Below are 25,549 nucleotides of genomic sequence, written 5' to 3' on the forward strand. Positions count from 1 at the left end.
AATAGGGCCTAATCTGGTAGCCTGACAGAGGGGAGGCAGCTGCAGCTCCACGCCCCCTGGTCCAAACAGCAGCAAGGCCGAGCATGTATCCCCAGCAGGCACATGCACACAAATACATATATAAATATATCATGGCTTGCCACACAGATCAATGCAGTTACGCTCAGCGCTCACATGAACCCACGAGCTCGTTCAGCTGCTCTTCACTAGTGCTCACAGACTTGCCTGCACTCAGTCCAGTCACTGGTGCTGCAGATGCATGGGGCCCTGTGACCCACAGTCCCATGCTGGCAGCTGGCTCTTGTTCTTGCCCAGCTGCCAGCACGCAGACCCTCACTCGCTCCAGCCACTGGCACCACGGACCCATGGGCCTGCGCCTGGGGTCTGACTCCAGCTGCTGGCCACACACACAGACCCACAGAACAGATGCCCTTAAGCCAGGAAAAGAATTGGAAGTGGAATTTGATATGATAGGACAGACTGCGCTGGTCAGGAGCAGGGCACAGCCAGACAAGGGTGTCACCTATTTACACACACCCAGCCCTTTTTATCCCCTTATCCCTCTATTTCCCTGTAATAAATCCTGAGCAATCCCAAAATGCTCTTCCCCTGTATTCCATGCCCTAGGCAGCATCTCCCCTCAGTCCGAAAGAGGATCCAGCATTGATTCACCTGGATGGGTCTCATGGCTGGATGATTCACCTTGATGGCTCTCCTGGGATAGCCCTGGGAGGGCTCAGACGGGCTGTCCCTCCCTCCAAGTCCTTAATCTGGGCTTCCATCTGCGTTCCGGACTCTGCTCCCCTGGCCTTGCGGAGACGGGCCACTGATGGGCTGATGGCTCCTGTGGTGGGCCTGGGAGCAGCTGGGCAGGGTGTGATTTGGGTTCCCTCAGCTGGGCAGGGTGTGATTTGAGTTCCCTCATCTGCCGTTGCCTCTCTGAGCTCTTTCATGGGTGTGTGGACGAGCTTTCATCACACAATCTAACAGCTGCATCCTGTGGCGGATCCTCCTTAGGACCTATCCGTTTCTATGCAAGTATACGAATCACATGCTGCTTGATTCCTAACATGCAAGACCAGGAACGCAAGTAGTTTCTTTCACAGGTCTTTATAACTAGGGCCTGGCATACCATACAGTATGCTAAATATAGAAATCAATAGGAGAAAAAGAGATGCTCAAATAAGACATCCTATTTTTTCTTTCTTCTCGATGCTGCTATTATTCCAATGTTCAGTCTGATCCTAAAGCAATACAGCACAGCATGTCACAAGCATTATTATGTCTTCATACTGCCGAGTAACTGAAATCCTTTTATTAAAATACAGCATTCTGTGATGGATTTCTTCATCCTTGGACTGATGCTGAGCCTGAAGCTCTTACTAGTAATCACTTTACACAAAGCCAGATCACATACTCAACTCAGTCACAGAAGCTAAGGACTCAATTCACAGATTTTAAAAAATGGTGTGAAAGCTGGTGAGACTGAATTGTTCCTGCAAAGAATGGATACATTTCAAAATTTCTGAGAGAAACTACACTGAAGGCCTTTTCTGAATAATGGACTTATGGAACATTTTATTCATCCTTCATTAACGCTGTATTATTAAAACAAAATCAGTTCCCAAAAACATCAGAGAAACAAGGAGAAAGTTATTCCACTGAATATTAATCATCTTAAAGAAATTTAAGACTGTCATGTACTAACACCACAGCTGTAAAGAAGCTCTGTAAATAGTAAGATATCCGTAAAAGTCTTCTACCAGCCTACTCAAAGTCAACCATCATCTTTCGAACGTACTTGCTCTTCAAATGATTGCCAAGATGATAAGAAAAAAATAGTGACAGGAGAAAGGGACAGTAGTAAATTGTCCAAATGCCTTAGAATTACCAGTTAATACAAGACAGAACAGAAGATGAAACTCCCACATCAGTGTTTCTAAAGAAAACCTCTTTACTTTGAGACACGCCAAAGCACACATTTGCAGCTGACTCTTCTTTCCACTATCTTAATGAGATTTTAAATTTAGACATGTAGCATCCTAAATCTTTGAAGAGTTTTTGCTGTAATGTTAGCCCTGTCATCATCTACCAATCCTCTTGAGACAGAATGCTTAGCCTCAAAAAAGTAAATGCTTTTACTATTTCAGTATATACATCATTAACTTATCTACTGTTTCCTCACTCTTCATCTACACTCCCTAAAAAATGTTTGGGAAAGCGTTAAGGACAAATGGGCTACTGCACACTATTAACTCTTCATAATTTATAATGAAGCTATATAGATTGCTAAATGCAGTCACAAATTCAAGTTTTCATTTTCACCTTCAAGGCCCTATATTATCCTACCCACAATTACTGTATGTCTTGCTTTTATTTCCTTCTACTCCCTAGACATCTTCTATCCTTTCACTTAATTGCGTTCTTTATCTCTTTCTCCCACTTTCAGCTGTATGTCTTATATCATGCTGACCTCTGTGCCTTGTACAATCTCCATGCCTACACTTTTTATCCTTCTTCAGCAGTATCTTTAAAAACACACTCTTTCAGGAATCATTGGTACATTCTCTTCTTCCTCCCCTTCTTATTGCTGAGCTATTAACCGAAATTTGTCTTGCTTAAACCACTTTTGGTCCTTGCTGGACCAGGGCAGCAGAGAATACAGCTGAAAGCTAATGCAGAGCCGGCTGGATTCACGTCCTAATTCTATTAGAAACTACCTCTGTTAACTCTTTTAACTCTGAGGAAAATTGGGCGACAATACTTGCTTGTCATCTAAAATAGGAACTTGGAACCTTATTCACTAAAAAAGCCACAATATTCATTAAATAAATGTCATTCAGTGTGTGTGTGTGTAGGGGGAGCGATTAGTTCCTACAAGCTACATCTGTATTTCTTACAGTCTTAGATGTTTATATATATTTCATAATGCTCTGACAGTTGCCCAGAGCGGATTTCATGCCTAACATCCAATGTGCATTTGATACTTTTTTTCCCCCTCGGGATTTAATGTGTACTTAAACATAAATACAATGTACACAGTAAGCAGCCACAGCACATAAACATCAGGAGACTCAGGAGCATTCCCAGGTCTAGTGATGGTCATAGTATGGTAGAGGCAAAGTATTATTCTTGACTCCTAGAACACCTGATTGCAGGACTCTCAGCTTCCCAAACTTCAAACACCTGCTCTACACAATGTAACTCTTCATGGAAGTTATCATATGACCATTGTACTAGTTATTACAATAAATAGAAAATATTATTATCTTCTGAGGAAAACATTAAAGTAACTGCAAACTCTTTTTGCTGAAGTTTAAGAAAAAACAATCTTCTCAATGAAAATTTTTGGCCTGAAAAGTTAAAAAAATCACAGCTAATCTTAAAACTGCAAATGCATTCAACCTAAGATACATGATCATTCTTCATAGAATAAAAGGTTCTGTTGGCATTCTCTTGGGATAACTACATTATTGAAAGTGGAAAGCAGTTAAGATAAGTTACATACTATTATGCTTTTTGCCCATGGCACTTTTTTTTTAAATCAGTAATATTTTGAGTCTGTAATAGCTTTGAAGCTCAGGACAATAGGCTGCAACCTCTGATGTTTCCACTCTTCAGTCTGAAGCTGCAGGATGTAATAATGTGTTCTGGAGACAGCACCTGAATGGATCACTGTGACCAGGTATCTGTTCAGGAGAAAGAGGACAATTTCCTAATGGAGGTAAACATGTTCTGCAAGGCAAGATATTTTCAGTAATGGATGAAATCTCATCAGCTAGTCTTTGCTAGTCAGGAAGACCCTGAGGCTTTGAAGCAACTAAATTATGAAGTGAAGGAGTTACTAACATTAAAGACCATTTCTCATTACCATGCTACTATTTTAGAAAGTAGTTGTAGATGCATTTTAAAAGAATTCTGGTGTTACTCAGGGAATTATTGACTAGTAATCCTTACCTCTATGCTTGGTAAAATCTGCTGATGACACACAAGTTATGTAGATTAGCTGGGATAAGAAACAACTGTAAGAAACTTGGAGTGACAAGGTAGTCTACTGGGCAGTCAAATGAAATAAAATTATCAAGAAATGTAAGCAATAAACATTAGCTGGGGAAAAAAAAATGACGTGCATCTTCTAACATTCTGTTTGAGTACTGGACATCCTTGTAGACAGCTCAGCTTGGGTGATATTGTATATATTCATAGACATATGCAAAGCTGTCTCATCTAGAATACTTTATACTCTATGTACTGTATGCCACAGACATTATTCTATGTTAAAAAGGTTTTGATAGGAGAGGTCTGAAGAAATGCAATCATAATGCTTATGAGGGAAAACAAAACCCAAGAAAACAAAAACCACCCACCACCACCTACCACCCCCCCAAAAAATCCCCAACACAACCCTTTCAGATGGTGAGAGTCTGAACAGACTGTAAAGTGTTTTACCTATGGAGCAAGAAATAAAAAAGGATGCAATGAGTAGTACTTAAAATACTGAGTGGCAGATCAATTACTTCTTATCTTTCTCACTCATACCACAAAATAAAGCTGACCTTCAAAGAAGTTAAAAGGTGAGAAATTCAGAACATACACAAAAGACTCAGACACAGAAGATACAGAATTCATTGTTCCAGGTAGTTGTCAGCATCAAGATAAAAACAAATACTGTGAAAGAGTTGGTAAAGCCCCCCCCCCCTTTTTTTTTTGTTAAAAAAGAGCCTTCAATTACTTAATATTTGAGAAACAGAATTCAAGTGCATAAATTAACCCCCTCTAGCTAAAAGGCAATTATTAAGCCTCTGGTATTAGCTGTCATCAGAGATGGTACCAAATAAGATGGACATTGAATCTGAGCATGAACAGCAATTCCTATACTGAGTACTATTTAGATAAAAAATAAAAGCTTTCTTTGATGAAATAGGAGGACAGCATTTCTACCATTGCCTGGGATTGTTTTCTACTTTAAAACAGAATCACTTCAGTCTTACTGAAGCTTAACTTGAACCATTTCCTTCTTGGCTTTGAATCATGCTATTATTCTAAGATAAAGAGATGCTGGAATGGAAATGTTAAGCATCCTTTTTTAGCAGATAAAGGTGTCACTTCTTCAGCTCCTGTGTGTGCTACAAGGTCTTCTATCTTTATATCACCAGTCTATCACAACAAGAATAATAAAAAATTCTCAAACACTGCTTTATGGAGTACACTTTGTAATCATCTTGTAAGTGCACTTATTTTGTGATACAGCAATCAGCCTGAGCAAAATGCTTTGCCCTGTTTAGACTGTAAATAATTTATCAGTGTTAATTGATGGTCCTGTATATAGGTTTTCTGCAACCGTGCCAAAACCCCAGACTTTTACAAATTCTTTACCACACAAGAGAATAAGCAGAACCCTGCCACAAATATCAGCTCTCTGAAAACTACCTACAACTGCATTTCCATACAGAGCAAGTAACTTAACAAAAAAAAAAAAAAGAAGCAAACAAATGAACTGTCCCTCCCCAGCCTTAGTGAATTAAAACGACGTATAGTTGACCTTAGTCTTTCAAAGGTTTCTGGAGGTCTCACCATGACAGTAATTTACAAAGAAGCAACCAAAAAATACTGCTAACAATGCAATTCCTTGTTTCAGTCTTCATTTTTTTTGTCCTGAAACTGTTGAAAAGCATCGTTTCAACAAGCTCCAGGGTGATTACAAAGGTAACTTGAGATACAGAGAGGATCAGTGCACTAGATCTTTTTGAAAGAGGATTTATTCATGCTTGCTATAACTCAAAAGACATCGAAAACATTTTTTGTGAAAATTCTTGTTAATTAAAATCTAATTATTCAATGACTGCTCTGTTTAGCATCTCCAAAAAATGCTCAAGGTCTTGAAAGAAAGAGAAGATAACTCAGTGAGCAATTTATCATAGGAGGATTTTCCCCCTCTTTTTTACTACTTACCATGCATAATTAATATGTGATAATACCCATAATGAGTTCCCTAAAACAATTAGCAACGCATCTCCAGTGACCTGCTAATCTGAATATAATGCTTTTAGAATTTGGAGGTGTACCAGTCTCTTCATGCTTACACACTCACCTCACGTAGAAGCAAAGAAGGCTGCAGAACATAATTTATTATTCTGCATCACATTTCATCAAGTCCCTTAGCAGCTACTTGATACATTATCAAGACAAATGCAAGCAAAAAAAAAAAAAAAAAAAAAAAAATTTTCCTGCTTCCCCACCCCCGAGTAGGGTACCCCAAAGACTAAGAACCAATTATAATCCTTCTTTCCTCTTCCAATCAGATACATTAAGTGAAAGCAAACCTTGACCAGGTTATTTTTTGCATGGAATTTCAATGACTTTTTTCATCTCCATAAGACAAATACATCCATAAATAAACATGCACTGCAGTAACAAGGGCAACGTCTGGAACACTTAAGAGCTAAATTACTTTCACGCCGTGCAACATCTCATTTTTCTTCCACAAATATATAATAAAGACTGCCAGCATGGGGGGGGATGGGGGCGGGGAGGGGACACGCAGTGCACACAGTCAAGTACACATGCCTCAGGAGAGGGGGGAAGAAGAAAATCAACCATGTGAACTTAGAGCATGATAACTGAAAACAAAACAAAACAAACAACTTTATAACTGTCTCCTTCCTTTAATAGTCTTGTAAATATAAAATACTGGCCTATTATGGGCTTAGGGAAAAGGTGCATGTGTATAGCAAGACCTTCAGAAGTCCTGGATTGTTAGATATGATGAAATATCTCATTCTTCTCTTTACAGCCATCTCCACTTACAAAGCCGGAAGCTTCATAATCACAGACTTCATCATCTGGCCTGGGAGACGCAAATAAGGGTTAACAGACTTAGACTATTTAGAAACTGAGGAAGGTGCAGGATTCAGCCAACAGACTGTCCAGCAGCAGATCACATAAAAAGTACATTCCATTAGAGTGCTGTGATCTTTGCATCCCAAGCTGCAAGCTTCTAGCAGTATTTCAGGGTGGAGGTCTTAACACATAAAACTCTACATTGTTTGACACCTACTTACGTTAAATTGCCTAGTAGGCAATTTAAAAGGTACAACTTATTTATAATTTATTCCTTTAAACTTCTCCAGTATCTGTCTGAAATCAATAGCTTCTCCAGCTGGGGGAAAAAAAAAAAAAAAAAAGTTATGCTGCTTATTATTTCACATTGCCCCACAGTAGCAGGAATTCAAGAGCTACATCAGCAACACATACTAAATACTCAAATCACAAGCTGCCATCTAGAAATAAAGTCTTCAGTCACACTGCAGATCAAGAAAAGTAAAGGCTTTATGGATTCAGGAAAAAGTTCTAGTCAAGAACCTTCCTGAACAAACAGCTGCTGTACCGTGTGATAACTAGGGCAATCCCCAAGGAAACCCAAAAACTGGAAGACTGAACTCCAAAGAGTCAAAGAGTGCTCAAAAAGCTGTTTCCCCCAATTTTCTGAGGAAATATTAACCTTCTCTTGTGACCTACTTTAAAAAGAAAACAGAAGTCCCAAAATGCTGTTCTGTTCTCTATGGAGCCAATTCTTCTTGACATTTTAGGAATGTGCTGGGACTACTTTTCCAATTATGCTTTACAAAAGATTAACTGCAAGAGATGTCCCAAGAAAAAGACACAAGCTGTTGAGACTGGGCAATTTCGGATGCACACATGAAAGCAAAAACCTCATTTCTCAAAAAACTATGAAGTCAGAAAGGGAGGTTCCTACTGAATTTGGCACCTCATCTTTGTCAGAAGGCAGACGAACGGAAATGTCCTGTTCTCAAGCCAATAGATACATCCTTTCAGATTTCGCTTGCTATCCACCCTAAACACTTAAGGGTACGTCTGCACAGAACAACTAAACTGACCTGGGTACACACAAATGATGCCACATACTTCATTCACCCCCAATCACCCCACATACAGTAACAGTAAAATCTGCCGTATGTAACCTAAACTCGTTAAGGGAACGAACTCTGCTTTTCCTGCAAACTAAAGCACGCCATGTGCACGCAGGAGCAGCGGTTTCAAGCCCCCGTGGCACTGAACCAGTTGGGCAGCAGTGCTGCCACCTCCCAGGGAGCACCACACAGCATACTGCGGCTGACAGAGCGCCTTCTGGCCCTGTACGGAAGTCGGCCACTGTGCAGCACAGGATGAGGCAAACAAGAAGGCAGGGGGAAACACAGCCTTGCAGATAAGGGGCTCCAAAGGGGCACTCTGTGCAAGCTGTGATGGAATGATCTCCAAAAAAGCCCAGTAAGAAAACACCAGAAACACACAAACATCCCAGACCTTCAGCCAGCGTACTAATTGCCTGGGCTTATTCATGGCCACACAGGAGCTGGCACCAACAAATCAGATGACACAGGAAGTCTTTATTGGCTCTAACCCATCAACTGCCCAATTTGAATTAATTAACGAACTGTAATTGCATCAGTACCAACATGAAAGTCAAGTGGCTTCTGAAAAGACAGCCCAAATTCTGCCTGCTACCTCAAAACACACTGGAAGCTAGAAAGAGTTGTGGAGCAACCCCAAACCCTCTCCATGCAGTAAGTGGCCGCTGGCACGTGCTGCATCTGCTTCCATACAGACCACAGTGCACACGAACAGCAGTGGTCTACTACAGACTCCACTTCGCGTGTCCCACTGAATGCAGCCTAATGCTTTCGAAGTCAGGCGCACTGTGATCATTAGGATCACAGGCTATACTGCTGGGAGAAGCAAATATCTAGCAATACGCTAAAGTATCTGGTAAAAATTCTGAGTCCAAGGAGGTAAGACAGCAGAGGATGGGCAAATCAGAATGGTTTATACCATGAACAGCTCTTTAGAAGAGTGCTTCAGCTGAGGAAAAAAATGTGAACGTAGGCCTACTCAAAGGACAGACTAGAGCCAAGGTTGAAAAGACAGCCACTGAGGTAGGCTTGACCTAAGCTGAAGAATGTCTATGTATTTTTACATTTAATGCTCTTGTTATTTCTAAAATAAAATATGTGATTTGTGAATTGTAAACATTCAGGAAAGAAAGTCAATTTATTAATAAAATGGAAAAGGGGCAGACTTATGATGACTAAAATACATGATTTCAACAGCAGGGATTCCAATTTACAGCTCAATATGCCACCTAGAATGGCTGTTTATGCCTTTGTAATTTGTGTACTTTATTTAAAGCACTCTTAATAAATTCAACCTCCAGGTATACATAAGGAATAACAGAAACATCACTAGTAAAATAACTGTTTATCTGAAAACCACAGTAAGTGAAATACATATATTACATGCATACACTAAAAGCAGTGCAGCTGAAGGGGCAGGGGAAGAAGTAGAAAGAGAGGGGGGGGACAAGAAAGAGGGGGGGGGACAAGAAATAAAATAGATTTTGGCATCCTTTTCACACAAGTTCACAATAATGATGGTCACATTAAGTGCTAAATCAGCCTTCTTCAGCCTCTGTTTTCCTTGTACAATACAGACTAAAATTACAAAATGGTCACAATGTCCTGAATCTCTATTACTCTTTCACTACATCTTTTGTAGCAAAAAAAGTCTCGAAAAATTTCTCTTTGAACTTCTCTTTTCTATGACACAAAAATTCCACCGAGACTCATAAATCCTAATGCCATTTAATCAGTCTGAAAAATTTTAATGAGCTCTCACTAGATTTGGTACAGAGATTATTCCTAACTATGGGATCAATTAATTAATTACAAATGGAAGAAACTGCGAAGAAATAGTGTTTTAAATTAAGGCGATGATTTACATCACTTGGAACTTTTAAAATAGAACAGATTGATTCTTCATAAGAGAGTTATGACCACTTGTATTACTACAACCTTCTCCTCTTTTTAAACAGTGGATATAAAAGATATTTGTTTGGTTTTAAATTACACTACTAGTAAGGTCCTTTATTTCATAGAAAATCTACAGGCAAACCAACCAAAATATTGGAAAGAAGGCCTTGACCTGCCACATCCTCAATTAGGTAGATAATTAATTCACATGTTTTTAATGACATGAGTATATTGGAGGTATGTATAAATGTTTGCACGGGAATGCCTGAAACCCTCTGAGTTAGAACCATATTTGAAATAAATTTAGTAGCATAACATTTTTATTACTATGAAACAAAATTGCTTCAAGATAACATTGAAAAGTTATAATTAATATATATATCTTATATACAAATATGAACAGAAACACACAAACAGCAAGGTTTTTATGAACTCTTAAAGCAAAAATCAATATTCTAATATTTATAAATTCCAAAAGCATGGTTTTAAATAGTTTGAGCCCTTTAAATCAAAATGGATCAGAAAAATACTGTTTAGCAGAAGCACTTTATTTCCCTTACTTTTTGTCCAGATCAAATCTGTGAAGTGTATCACTGAATCACGGGATGATTGAGGTTGGTCGGGACCTCTGGAGCTCATCAGGTCCAACTCCCTGCTCATGAAGGGCCTCCTACAGTGTGTTGCTCAGGAAGCATGTCCAGATGGCTTTTGAATTCCTCCAACATGGGAGACTCCACCACCTCTCTGGGCAACCTCTACCACTGCTCAGTCACCCTCACAGTAAAAAAGTGTTTCCTTGTGCTCAGACAGAGCCTCCTGTGTTTCTTTGTGCCCATCACCTCTGGTTCTGTCACCAAGCACCACTGAGAAGAGCCTGTCTCTGTCTTCTTTACACTCTCCCTTCAGGTATTTATATACATTAATAAGATCCCCCTGAGCATTCTTTTCTCTTCATCAGCAAACTACCCCATCGACCAGGTCATTAATGAAGATGTTAAACAGGACTGCGCCCAGTACTAACCCCTGGGGCACACTGCTAATCACTGGCCTCCAATTAAGACTTTTTGCTGGTGATCACCACCCACTGGGCTCAGCTCTTCAGTCAACTTTCAACCCACTACACTGCTCACCTGACCCATACATCAACAGCTTCTCTATGAAGGTCTTACAGGAGAGAGCGACAAAGGCCTTACTGTAGTCCAGGTAGACAACAGCCACTACTCTCCCCTCATCTGCTAGGCCAGTCATTTCATTGTAGAAATTTATCAAGTTGGTCAAGCAAGACTTCCCCTTGGTGAAGAAGCCATGCTGACTACTCCTGATGATTTGCTTGTCCTTAGTATGCCTGGAAATGTATTTCTGGATTAGCTGCTCCATCACCTTCCTAGGGATGGAGGGGACCCTGACCAACCTCTAGTTCCCTCGGTCCTCTTTGCCCTTCTTGAAGCAGTGACGTTTGCTTTCCTCCAGTCTTCAAGCACAGTATTCTTCCAATGGACGTGATCAATCAAAGATTATCAAGAGTGGCGTAGCAATGACATCTGCCAGATCCTTTAGCACTCCTGGGTGCATCCCATCAGGGCCCATGGACTTACTCATGTCCAGTTTGCTTATGTATTCACTGACCTGATTCTCTTCCAACAAGGGTACACCTTCCTTGCTCCAACCCCTTCCTCCTTGCTCCAACCCCTTCCTCTCATCACTGGGACCTGGCAGTCCTGACTTGCTGCATTTAGTACTTCAGCCTTTTTCATGTCCCGTGTAACCAAGTCCCCCATCTCATTCAGCAATGGGCCCAGATGTTCACTAGTCTTCCTTTTGTCTCCTATGCACTAACAGAAGCCCTTCCTGTTGTCTCTGACATCCCTTGGCATTTATAGCTCAATTTATCAAATTTCACCGTAGTGTCATCAATGAAACTCTGATTTTGCCTCTGCAGCACATTTTAAAGGTTCACCTAAGAGGAATTCCGGCTGTAAAAATTTGAAACATAGTAAATACTAACTAATTCTAAAAAAATATGAAACAAATTATTTTCCAAATTATGATCATATAAAAGTAGGAAAATAGTAATAAAACAAAACCCCAAAAATAATACTTCGAAACTTTTTTTTTCACTTGTCAAATAAAATGTATGGAAAATAACACAGTTTTTTGAACATTGTAGCCTGAAATTTCTACAATATTTAAACACATATTGTTTCTACTTATGTACAGCTCCAGCTGGTTTTCTTACGAGTTGTATCTGTGTACTTGAGAACAGAATTTGGCATATATTTAAAAAAAATAAAAATTGAATTGTAGCAAAAGACAATTTCTAGTATTTAATCTGCAAATCACATTTTGATTACCTGACTGATTTAATTAATTAGTCATATAGCAGTGCATTGTTACTGGTGTTGGAAGTTCATATGAAACTTCATGCATCACAAGACAGCAAGACCTAGGCTGAATTTGCAGGGTGTATCTTGTTCAAAATTCCTGTGCCATGGTTTCATCATTATGCTTATTAAGTTCATAGTTAACCGAAGACCGCAAACCTAAAGGTCAAAATTTAAGAAATTCCCAGATGGGCAATTATGACATCCCTCAATGATAGTAAATAAGACGTCATATCCATTTTTAGAACTGCCTACTTGAAGTATGCCTGCGCAGCAATAGTCACAGGATGGTATGTGACTACAGCAAAATTCTGGATTTGGCCTTCTATGGCTACACTGTATTTTTTGCTTGGAGCAGCAGTGAAGTTTTGAAGCAAAACTGACAGTCCTCAGATGCTACCAAGTAGTTTTGGTGTGTACTAGGGGTTGCTTTCACAGGGTGCTGAAGTGGAAGTCCTCTGCAGGTGTGTATCAAGCAATCGCCAATGCTCCAGTGGGACATAAAGCTCCAAAGAACCTTATACAGCTTTCAGCCAGGGATCAGAGTAAATCTAATCCAACAGAAAACACCCAAATCACATACAGCATAGATGTGTGGGACTAAGCACCAAATACTTTTCTCTTGAGTCCAATTACTTGCTTATGCAGACACTGCCTATACCTCCTGATATTTTGCTGTAAACTTGCATGTTACTGATTTTTAGCATGAAATCCAAACCTTTAGTTCTACTAGTTCACCGCTTGGGACTAAACACTGCAGATGCCATCACTACACTGCAATTGGTCATGAATGTTTCAGATAGTTTCACACATACTGTTTTGATTTTCTTCTTGGGAGTTCCGTGCTTGTGCTAAATTCCCACACTTCAACATTTGTGACTTCTGTAGATGTGACAAAAAAAGCTCAGCTGATTTATCTGCACTAAAGGAAGTCTGCTGTTAAACTTCATATAAAGGAAAAGCATGGGTTCAAACACTTACGCTGTTCTTCAAAGAAAGATTAAATAAATTAACTATACAAAACTACGACAAATGCTCTGAAATTTTGTTTGTCTAACATACCTTTAAAGTTTAAAATTATGAAGCGTAATACAGATGCTACTATTATCCTCAAATATTTTTCTATCGTTAACACAGCTACGGCTACTTACTGCTGAATAAATAAAAATATCTACAGCACACCGTCACTGTTTTTTTCGTGGTTGTTGAGCTTTGGGAAAGCTGTCCCTCTGGATATTACTATTAGGCTCCTCACATGAAATAATAGTTTAATTTGTCATTAACACAGCTGACATTCAATTTCCTTACCTCTCCTTCAGATACGATACCAGTTACGACCCAGCTCTATATAAATTCTCACTACTTTATGCTCTTTTATTTTCAGAATTACAGAACAGCTTACAGCCACACCTCCATCCAATTGAAAAGTACGCATTATGCACCTCTCATGAAAAACACACCATACAACATTACAGGAACATAACCTGATTTTTTATTCCTTAGACATATAGCTAAGCAAGAAAGAATAATTTTATATGAAAGCAACATTAAGTTGTGGTTTAAGCTTGTTTTCAACTCCCCTCTTACTCCCTCCAGAACCTTGGGCTGTTTCCCAATATTTGCTCTCAATTGAGTTATTAACATGTTCAAAATTCACCACTACTTGACTCTAAGGTGAGATTTACAGCCTCACATGTTACCATATATAAAAGGCCTACTTGCCATTCTGTGATACTCAGACAAGTACCTAACATGTCCATACAACCACCATCTTCATGAACATGATTATGTACATTTGGTGTATCTTTTCTGAACATCTAAGTTTCCAAATTAAGTTGATGCACATACACAGAATATCAAGAGAACTTACAACAGAAAAAAACAAACCAAAACCAGATTGGTTAACACTGTTCACAGTATGCCACATTGCATCGAACTTACTTCACTTTGTATTCCCAGGCAACACAAAAACCACTTAGACCCTGTGTGGGAACTTGAAGTATGGAAGGCTAAAGAATCTTAGCTAATCATTTCATATTTATTTGTGTAACCATTTTTTCCTCAATATTCCCACTGAGAAAACAGTAATCACAGTCTAATCCACCTAAAGTTATTCCTTAAAAATTAGTATGTAATGCATTTTTCTGCAGTAATAAAACTCCCAAAACTTCAGAACTTACGTTCCACTCAGGACAGACAAGAAGTGAGAAAAGTATTTTAAGGAGAAAGGCAATTTAATTTAAAATAAAAGCAAAAACATTTTAACTAAGTCTCAATTTATCTTTCAAATTATCTCCCTGCAAATTTTTATTGCAGAATCAAGTTGAAAAGTTATATATTGGAGAGAGAAACTAAACACCTACACTATTTGATAAAGATTGGTTGAATTGATTGGTTTTAAATCAGAAAACAAGAATTATGATCTCAGAGATTTAGAATGCAAGAGGAAAGAGATGGCTTAGAAAAAATATATGCCCTCTTTACAAAGAAGTATCTTTAATGTTTAGACACTTAAGAGGTGAATCAGCCATGAATATATGAAAAATAAACTGATTTATGTTTAAATAACTGATTCCAAACTTTGAGTCGTGAAGTTAAGTTTGCAGATTTATGCATAGAGCAGAAAATCATTACACTTTCCTATTACTGCACACTAACGTGTAGTAAATCAGAGCAATCTGCTTTACAAACGTTAGACATAGTGGGGGGAAATGATGCTTTCCAACAATGTCTTGCTTCAACAGTATAAACATCTTTGAAAACAGAGGTTGCTGATTTTTATATTAAATCTTAATCTAAGTATTTATCACGTTAAAAAAAAAAAATTCCAAATATAGCCCGAACAGAATATTCCTAACTTTGCAGTTAATTTGTTCCTTCCCCTTCTTACCTTCTCTGGAGGTGCAGGAGGGTGAAATCTCTTTGCACAAACTAGAAATGCATCAGGCTGTGGCTTGCCACACTTCACCTCGGGGTCATCTCCCAACACAATATGATGAAAAAGACCAAAGAAATCTTTGTGTCTGGCTGTTTTCATCTGAAATGTCACTTCGGCTGAGCTGGTGGCAACTGCTATGGGTATGTTGTGTTTGTGTAAATGACGGATCAGCTTATCAACCCCTGAAAGACAAATATATACACATTATTTTTATATATATAAATATATGTAGGTATAAGTATTACTATTCATATCTATTTTGAATATATTTAGCAGTATTTCAACAATGTTGTCTTACTGAATGTAACACAATATTTCAATCACTTACTGTAGAGGAAAATACTTGCTGTATCTGAAACATTCCTTCTCTACACAAAAATCATGGAACGTTCCTCAAGGTATATACTTGTTCTGCCATCAAATGATGCTTTTCTTAAAATATGCCAAAAATGGGTTTAACATCATTGCATAAGTACACCCACTAGAAGCTCATTAAACAATGTCCCCAACATTATGTCTGTTTATTATTTCAAACTCTTTGTAAGTGAGAGAAAAGCACAGAGAGAGACATTTCCTTTTATACACAGTTATGCTCCTGGAAAAAAAAAATAAAATCAAAGTCAAAGAAATATACTCTTCTCACTGAATGGCATAGTTTTAATTTCTGAAGCAGGTGTCCAACTGGCTTAAGCCAGCCCCTGAGAGAGCTCAGTTTCTCCCTTTTGCAATTACTAAAGCAAGTAACACTGGGCAGAGGAGGGGAGCTGTCAGTCACAGTTGTCAATACCAGAGCTTTATCTATTGATGCTGTGAACCCAGAGTAATGAACACCTCAAGCCTAATGGGTAGAAACTTCAATCCGATCCAGTCTTCTAGGGAAGGTTAATGCAGGGAACAGTGAAAACACAGCAGTCTGTATAATAGGGAAACACACTTCATTATTTGGTGCAAGTTTTGAGTTTCCTATGCAGAGGTTTCAATGCCCCTTCACTGCAGCATACTAAATGCTGGATACCTCTCCCAGACAAAATAATTAGCAGTGTCCAATAGTGAACAAGACTGGACTTCTGGTCTTTTCCAAGTCACGAGAGAAAACCCCTCCATATCTGTAAAATAATTTCAGTTCTGCTTCTTGGCATGAATCCAAACTGTGCTGGACACAGGATATTAGTTTCAGGTAGATAAGCCTCCAATTGACTTTTGGCTCCTACAACCAACTTGAGAACAATTCTTTGTTTTCATCTTCCAACTGCATGAATTCTTATACTGCTTTTCATGCCTGGCTATACTAAAGTAATCTTATTCTCTTCCTCCTGATTCACTGTCATACCTAACATCTGGTCCCTGCTCCCTCAAAACATTCTTATGCCTCATGTCCATTTAATTATTTTCCTTTGCCACCCCAGCATCTCCGATTTGCATTTCCTATGTGATCCAGCCTTTCTGTTCCATTACTCCATTTTGACAATTCTGTAAACAACAACCTTATCTGCAATACATTTTTCCCAAGTATAGTCATATGCCCAACTTTGAGGAGTTATAATTACTCCTGATTATAAAGTGTGTAGATTAGTAAATAGTTGCATTGACTAACCCACCTATCTGGAAATATAATCTGTAGATGTGGCTCTCTGCAGATTTCTTTTCTATTCTCCAGAATCTAATCAACCAATTAGTAACTGATATTTCCAGCTCCATGCTTGTATTTGAAGACAGACTTTATAAACTATAAATACATGTACCTCTGTGATGTTAGATTTCCAGCTGGACAGAAATAACAACAGTAGTATTCCTCCTCTAATGCATCATCCATTTAAAAGCCTTCCTGTGCCCCCTTAAATGGTTATACTAATAATATGCAAGTGAATTTTTTCCCAAATGATAATACTCTGTCCTCTCATTGAAATATGATGCTAAATACAAGTTTTATTCCAGATACCTCATATTTCAGAATGAAGACATAATCTGTAAGTCCATATTAAATTAATGGAAGCACTAAAATCTCTTAATGTAAAGCAGCAACCTAAGTATCTCTTTTTAAAAATAAAATGCATTCATTCAAAAGAATTTATGCTAAGTAATCTGCAACATTTAGCAAGGCTAGCATATTGTGTGTTTAGTAATATACAGAAATTGTCTAAAGATTATACAGCTAAGAAGACTTTTCCTATCTCCTATGCCCTTGCTATGATACAGTTAGTTTTCTCTAAAGTTGTGCTATTTTCAAATAGCTAATTTTCTTCAGTCCCACTGCATCACAGCTTCAGTTCATCTGTCACAGGGTATGTTTGTTCTATGTTTCTATTGGAGGTAGCCAGCCATAGAAAAGCACTGCTGCAGAAAGGTTATTTCTTCAGGGTTCTCTCCTATATTCCCCCAGCATGTCATGATTTTGGTGTGCCAATGTATGCATGTATGTGTTTACTTTCTCTTTTTGGCTTCCCTCACTACTAGGGAGCTAAAATGCTGCTGTCCCTAATAGCTCCAGAGAGCAAAGATCTACATTATTCAGAAAATGCACTTTAATAAAAATATGCCATTTAAAAAATTACTATTTGCATATGTGTAAACATAGCAAGATATATTAGGAAAAAAAAATACAAGGGGACATCAGCTCTGTGCTAATTAAATTGCACATGGAAGAATAGCTAGCATAACTTAACAAGCTAAAGACAGTAGCAGTTGAAAAATACTTTCATTCCAGGTTTGTTATTTCTTTGTAAAAGCTATAGGTCAAAAAAATCTATTTTTGTTTGCATCAATTACCACCAGCATAGCTCTAGACACTTTGCCACCACATCAAATTACTGACACAACTACTGTACTAATTCAATATATATATAATTTTTCATTGGGAAGATATTATCTTTCTTAGTATCTTTCTTGTGCTTTTTTTTAACAGAAAACATCAACATAAGGGGAAGTGGGGAACTGCTTGAAAGATCTGTAAGAAAATTCCCCTGGCGTATACTTTGTCATTATATCCCCTATAGCTACATAGATTTTTCAATCAAATGACAACTTCAGTTACATCAAACCCAACCAATTAAAAACTCAATGGCTGTGAAGAAGTATGATGAAAATTCCTGTGAACTCACTAACTTCTAACTTACTTGTAGCTACCATGTAAGGGATTGAGGCCCATCTATCACAGAGGGACTTATCTGCTAGGCTTCCTGGGACCATCCGCCACCCCTCCTACTGAGAGTTCAGCCACATGCAGCAAGTTCTTTTTTTTTTTTCCTTTTAGTATCTTTGATTAAAAAAAAAGGAAAGAAAGATCAAAAGAACTAAGGGTCTCTCTTTCTCCTGCATAAGGAGAAAATAATGCAGTAACAATATTAGGAAGTACAACATAATTTCCTTGAGTAATCATAAAAAAAAATCAGGAATAAATATTCCCATTGCTATGCTTTATTTCCAAATATGCTCCTTCATTGAAATAATCAAACAGGTAAATACTGTTTGTTTCCTCTATCTCTATAAATACTAAGTTCTAGAACAGACACAGAAGCTTACTATGTTCTAAATGTAATAGTTAAACACCTGTGATTATTGAAAAGAAAATAGGTGAAAAGAATTGTAAGTTGAGTTCAGTTACAGAAGCTGAAAAGAAGAAGGATCAACTTTAAGTGTTAGCATCTTTAAAACTCAATAAATCACAAACATTAATTAAGTTAACTTTGGGAAAAGAAGAAGAAAATGAACTAAACCAACAGAAAGAAGTTATTTCTTCTGAAGCCACAGACACATTTTAAAGGAAGAGATCAGCACTTCTTTTCTGAAAGTTGCAGAGAAACATTTTTTTTTTTAAAGGAAATTTTATTCCTCCATTAGACTCCCAGTGCGGCTTTTGTTCACTTTAGATTCAGCTGAAACCACAGTGACAAATACATTGGATCTACTGACAAATTAAAATTAAGACTTATACCAAACAACAAAACCCTTGGGCTAACTGTTGCATTTTCCTTTTCATTGACTAATACAAACATGTACAGCAAGAGTTCAGGAAACCAAACAACGCTATGCTAAAATGATCTAACGATAGTCCCTATCTAAGTATTTATATGCTATTAAAAACCGTTTTCCACAATTTTTTTTCAGTTATCGCATTTTATAATCAAATGGCATTATTCATTATGAAGTGAAAATTAAAAAGACATAACTCCTGAGAGCTGATTCAAATTGACGTAAAACAAAGGGAATTTTTATTTTCCTTTTAGCGTTATACAACGACCTCTGTGTCAAACAGAATACTTCAGAATGGTGAACACATAGATTTTTGTAAAGTTTTATTTTATATACTTTCAAATTTTTTGTACCATCCCTTTTCTTGTGTTTGTCTACCACTGAACAGAATACCGTTCTTAACTTGTATCGCTTCCAGAACCCCAGATTCAAACCTATTTCTTGTGAAATGGCTCCAGACAAATAAGGAGATGATATAAAGCTCTTCTATTTTTTCTCATATAAGTCTCCAACCAAACTTTTGTCTTACAAAGCTTTCCTTATTTTTTATTTTTTATACTTAATAAAATAAAATATATAATTTAATAAAATAGAATATATTTTATTCTCTTTTCCTAAAGTGAATTTTCTGTGAACATGTTACAGTAGACTATAAGAATGCTTTTCAGACAGAAAAGAAAGCGATGTCCATCACAAACTGGGCAAACATCTGAGATAGGGAAGAGGATTATTCATGCCGCTTCAGCACTGAACCATAATTTCAGTTCACCAGTTGAGTGATTTCTGGTGTTCATATTTCTGCTTGCAGTCAATTAATCTGAAGGCATAACTACACCATCAGGCTGAAAACCACACACTAAGCTTTGCCAGTACCTTAACCTTAATCCACTGTTTGATGGTCTTACAAGCACGGACAAAGTCCTACAGTCTTATGGCTTCAGGCATACAGCTGGCTTGGGTACTGCCAGCACAGGGTGCAGGGAACAAGGTCACGTAAATGCCCGGCACTACACAGACAGTCTTGCTGTCTTTTCTAATGTCTGTTTCAATCCTAAAATGATGAACATAAGCTATGTAAGAAAAAGCCCTTAAAAGTGAACAGAATTCCCCAAGGCCTTCTCTTAAGCAAAAACATATATTGTAAACAGGACCACAAAAAGTTAGTATTCTAAAATTTACAAGGTAACTTTTATGAAAGTTAAGCTTAAAAATTAAATTACAGGAGCTCCTACCTGGCTGAGAAGGCCTCAAATAAACAAACAGTGGCATTTTCATTGGCAAATCCTTTCATGAATGTCACAGTGTACCATGAGTCACTTGTGTCTCTTTAGTCCTTCCTTGGATGCCACCTAGGTACTAATTACATCTAATTCCTAATTAATAGTATTTTAACCATTATGTGATCCCAGGAGGAGAAATAGAAAATCAGCGGACAATAGAGAAGACTCTGTGTGTGTGTGTTATGACTTTTTAAAAATTTAGGATTTGAAAGCAAACATGTTCTGCTGGGAAGGACATTTAGCAGATACATCCCCATTTTTCCCTGCCCTCAAACAAAACCCAAACAGCCCACAGGGGTTTCAGTTCTGTACCAACCATCATAGATAATAATCCTTTATAATTTCCAACTAATTTAGCTATGATGTTAAACAATTTAAGAACATTTTCAGCGAGCTGCAACAGAGAGCCATCATATACACTGATACCTTATATTCTTCCAAATGAGTATTGTCCTTAATCAAACACTTACAGTGTAGGACATCTAATAATCAGAGAAATACTATAACACAGGATTACTTTAGTTCAAGATGGTAAATAAAGAAAAAAAAAACCAAACCCAAACAAAAAACCCACCATAAATACAGCATATTCCTTATACTAACTAAACGCAATCATCAAGTAGCCAATGAAATCAGGTTATATTGTAGAGTTTCCATAGCTTCTGCCTGTTCGTTTTCAGATTCAAGTGAAAGTTCAAGCTAAAATATTACAGAAACCTAAAGACTGCATGTACAGAAATGATAACACCTTCGGATAGACTTAAAATGATTATTTTGTGTCTTCTTCTTCATAGCTGTTTTTTTTTAGAAAACAAACACATGCGAACTCTTAAAAAAACCCAAAATAGAAAATGGATATTTTAAAACTGATATGAAGATGACTTTCTATGCCAAAAAAATTCTCCACAGTTCAGTTAGTTTAATGAAAGATATTACTTCTCATTTAAAACCTTTTCTCACATAGGCCTCAAATCATTATGATTATAGTAATAACATTACTGCCATATACAACTGCTGTGTATCCTTTGACATAGTTTTGGGGACTACAGAAATGCTTTAGAAAAAGTGAGTTATTTAGGACATTTTACTTATTAAATTGTCTTAACCCCCTCCTCAGTTAGTTACCGGTTATTTGATTATTTATCCAGTTAAATCGCTGTGCTATTCTTACTTTTTGTCTGTATTTTGTAATCACAATATGTAATATGGTCTCCAGTTAATTTTAATTGTTGAAAGGATACTCGTTCTGCTTACTTCAATGAGCTATGCAGGCCACTCTCATTTGACAATTTAATCATGAGTACTGTTAGTCACATTTATTTTATTGCCAGCTGCAATTATAAGCCAAAGGAACGATTCTCTCCCTAAAATTTTTGATAAAAAACATGCTGCTTTGAAAAATGGGGTGGGGTATTGAAACATGACAAAGTTCTTTTTAATGTAGAACCCCCCTTGTATTTCATGAGCAACAAAATCTTCCCCTGTGTTATTTTGTTGTATCTATATATGCTTGGGGAGTGTGGCAATTTACTTATTTAATCTGAGTTACTTAGTTTCATCCAAAAGTTGTTTTCTTTTTTGTATCATGTTTGACCAGTTGGTTAATCTACTACCTCTTTTATCCCATTTCCCTTTTTCTTCACTGGTATATGTGCAGGTTTTGTTTCTCTTACCCTGCTATGCTTTTGGAGTTTATCTAGACTATGTAGCCCATGCTAATCTAACTCTACTTGCTAACTTGCTAAGTCTTGTAACTGAGACATAGCATACTCCACAGAATAAACAACATGGCTACAGACGTTTTTAGACAACACTGTCTCGATCAACAGAGTTTTTGCCCACTGCACTGAAATTTTTATTGGAAGTACTATACTGGTCACCATGTTCTTTCTTCACATAGCTTGCACACAAATTATGAGCCCAAATAAGACGTCACATTCTTTTTGCAGATTTTCAGCACTACCTCTAAGAAGATCTTCATGTACATCTATCTCAGCGTTGCTCTTCATTCACCACTACATTGATACAGTCACAATAACGGCATGAGGACAGAGGACACCTGACCTCTGGGGCACCAGAATCAAGGCTCTTTAGACACCCATATTCAAGTCCACTTCATTTTGCTGTAATGTTACACAAAACAAGCTGTCTGAGAGCATTCAGTTTGTATTTGGAAGAAAAGATTTACTGCTGAGAAAAAGACTAAAGGAAACCAAAGTGCTCCATGCATTGTTTAAATTAACTGTGTACATGCATTATGCATGTCTTGATGATTTATGTCCAGTTGTGCACAAATGGAAATCTTAAGGATAAATATAGCCTCTGTATGAAAAGACTGTTCCTCTTTTTCAAAATCATTTACAGTTCCTGCATTGAATGTGATACCACACCAAACTTAAAGCTCTTTAAGATTTCATCATTCTGTTTAATCAAAGAAAAGCTAACATTACCACTCAGAGCTTTGTCAAATTGATTGGATTTCTAGCCAATCTGATGGTAATCTAAGTTCATAAAAAGCAATTCTATGGTAAAAATCTCAGCAGCCTCTGAACACTAAAAGCACCCAGCAAAGAAAAAATATAAAATAATCACACTTAGAACAAGAAGCAGCTCTCTGTTCACTTAAGTCACAAACTGATTAAAAAATACTTTTTATGTAGTCTGATGTGCTACAACAGTTGCAAGCCCATCAGCACGGCACTATTCATTATCTACACTTGCTCTCAATCCTCAAGTGAAGTCAGCATTGCTGCTGTGAAGTGACAGTGTGACAGAGGTGGAGTAATTCCCCACTTGGTCTAATTGCCAGGAAAGCTTTACCTTGGTCAGCCTATGGAAACATAACTCTCAGATCCACCCATTTCTTTTTAGTTCTGAGACATTTTTAAAAAATGTTATCTGCACTTCAAAGAGCTACAGAAGTGGAGGTGGAAACTAATAACCTGCTCCCTAATTTGGATGGTAATTGGCTATTAATAAAGAATTCTATCTTCTCATCTTACTGCTCTTTAAAAAGTACCAAAGATCCTTCTGGAGGCAGGGACTTCCTGTCCACCAAATCAATAATCTCATTTTAGCCTGGACTTATTGACACATGCATGGCCATGGAGAAAATACGAGTACTAAATTTTACACAGTTCAGAACCTCTGTCAAATGTGTTGCCGACTTCCTGGTAAAAGCATTTTTGGGTTGCAATCCTTTAGGACTTAATACAAAGGCCAAATGTTTGAAATCAGCCTAACAGACAGCATCATTCCAAGTTTGCAGCTAATTGACTGATCTCTAGGGGTTTACAGGCTCACTGAGCCCAGCATGGACTCACTAGTTTCCTACCATTAAAACAATAATAGCAAGGAAAAGAAAAGATAACATGGTAGGAAGTCTGTCTAACTGTTAAGGGCACAACATGAATCAAGAAAACAATAGCTAGGCAAACTAGACCGCTGATTGAATGGAACTGTTCAAGAAAAAAAAATAAAAAAATATATATACATATGACTTCAGAGTGAGTTGTCATTGCAACTTGAACTGTTTTTTCTTTCTTCTCTTTTTGTGATTTCTGACTGGCTTCATTTGGTACTAAAACTGAGCTATGAAATTACCTCCTTATGTCTGCAAGAGATAAGTCAACTGTATTTGAACGGGAAAATAGTTTGCACATCACATTCTGCACTGGCTGAACAGGAGCTGCAACAAAGAAATCCCAGTTATCAGGAAAATGACCCAGGAATGGAAAACATCTGAAAGGTATACACACCCACACAGTCTTTAAGGATCTGTGCTTTCTGGTGACGATGAGCCAAAAAACAGAGGCTGCCATGAAAGAATGGCATTAATTTCACAACCCTGACATGATTATAGTAACTGTTGGCAGCTGTGTAACATGGAGTTAGGTTTTTCTGGCTCTGTGTATATTCTGGGTTTACGTTAAGCAAAAGCATACCTATACATGTATAGGTAAACGTCACGCCTTATTCTTCCAGTGATCCACTTCCCTGCAATATAGTACTGCATTTGCAGAAACAGAAAGCCTACTATACTACTAGGGATAACAAGGTCTATATACTGTCAGAGATATTTAGAAAAGCAGCACAAGTGGCAGCCCTGTCATTTTGTCAGCATTGTCTTGGATTAATTCCTTTCTCCATTGAATCAAAACTAGCCTTTCCTAAGATTCTTTCAGAACTAAAAATAAATCTAACTGTGAAAAACCCTTGAATACCTACTGGACAATTCTGTGTTAGAAATGGATACATCCTCTTCATCGATGAAATCTGTATTTTGACTACAGTTTGATGAAGCTTGTCAGTTAGTTCAGCCATACGGAAATAGTCAAAATTCTGTCTTCACCTTCTAATGTCTCAGAACTGTTGTATATCAAGTCCTATGGCTGTGATATATCTTGTCAGGCAAAGAACTGCTTTGCCAATTGTATGTTCATACAACTTCCATACCATCCTTAACCATCACTGACATACCTGTCAATTACTTGATTTGGGAATTAACAATTGTCATCACTGGCAAAAACATGCACATAGCCCATTCTGTGTCCAGAAACAAGCAGTGCTTTGCTCAAGTCACTTTTTCAAACATTGGTCATCATTCAGCACTGCTCTCCACCAAACCAAATTTGAATCTTATTTTTTTAAAGAACTGTAGAACTTGATTGAAAAACAGAACCTCACCTGCCTATTAGCTTTCAAAAGACAGCCAGAGACTGAGCACATCAGTCATCTTACACCATTAATAAATATGACAATTAACTTTCACTTTCCTGTATTTACCTGTAACTATCTGAAAGATTAGTTTAGTCAGGTAACAGTCTTACATCTTACACAACACCTGCATGAAGTCCATTCTTAATTAAAGAACATTAAGAGGCCGTAGAGTAAATCCACAAGGATATCCTCAGTAGATACAAAAGGACAGAAGAAAAGTATCAGATTAAAAAAATCTCGTTATCAGTTTGGAGAACCAGTCAGTTCTTAAAGAAACTAAAACAGTAAGTAGCTGGAGCCACTTCTTTCTAGATTATTAGCTGACATCAACCTGTTTTTCTCAAAATTCATGGCAATTCAGCTTGTATCTCATATGCTGCTACCAAGTAAAGAGAGATCCCATTATATCAGTCACCAAGGCTGCCTTTGCTCCCC

The 25,549-nt window shown here is 37.6% G+C and overlaps 1 protein-coding gene across 1 annotated transcript in view; it reads right to left on the bottom strand.

Annotated features, from left to right (window-relative positions):
- LOC104127464 (pseudouridine 5'-phosphatase) overlaps positions 1-25,549 on the bottom strand; it is a 49,991-nt gene that overhangs the window by 21,801 nt on the left and 2,641 nt on the right. The window contains exon 3 of the mRNA XM_035895658.1: positions 15,099-15,328. Within this exon, the coding sequence (XP_035751551.1) occupies positions 15,099-15,328 (230 nt within the window). The remainder of the gene's footprint in view (positions 1-15,098; positions 15,329-25,549) is intronic.

Source organism: Egretta garzetta, unplaced genomic scaffold (assembly GCF_000687185.1).
Source record: "Egretta garzetta isolate BGI_Z169 unplaced genomic scaffold, ASM68718v1 scaffold125, whole genome shotgun sequence".
Classification (NCBI taxonomy): domain Eukaryota; kingdom Metazoa; phylum Chordata; class Aves; order Pelecaniformes; family Ardeidae; genus Egretta; species Egretta garzetta.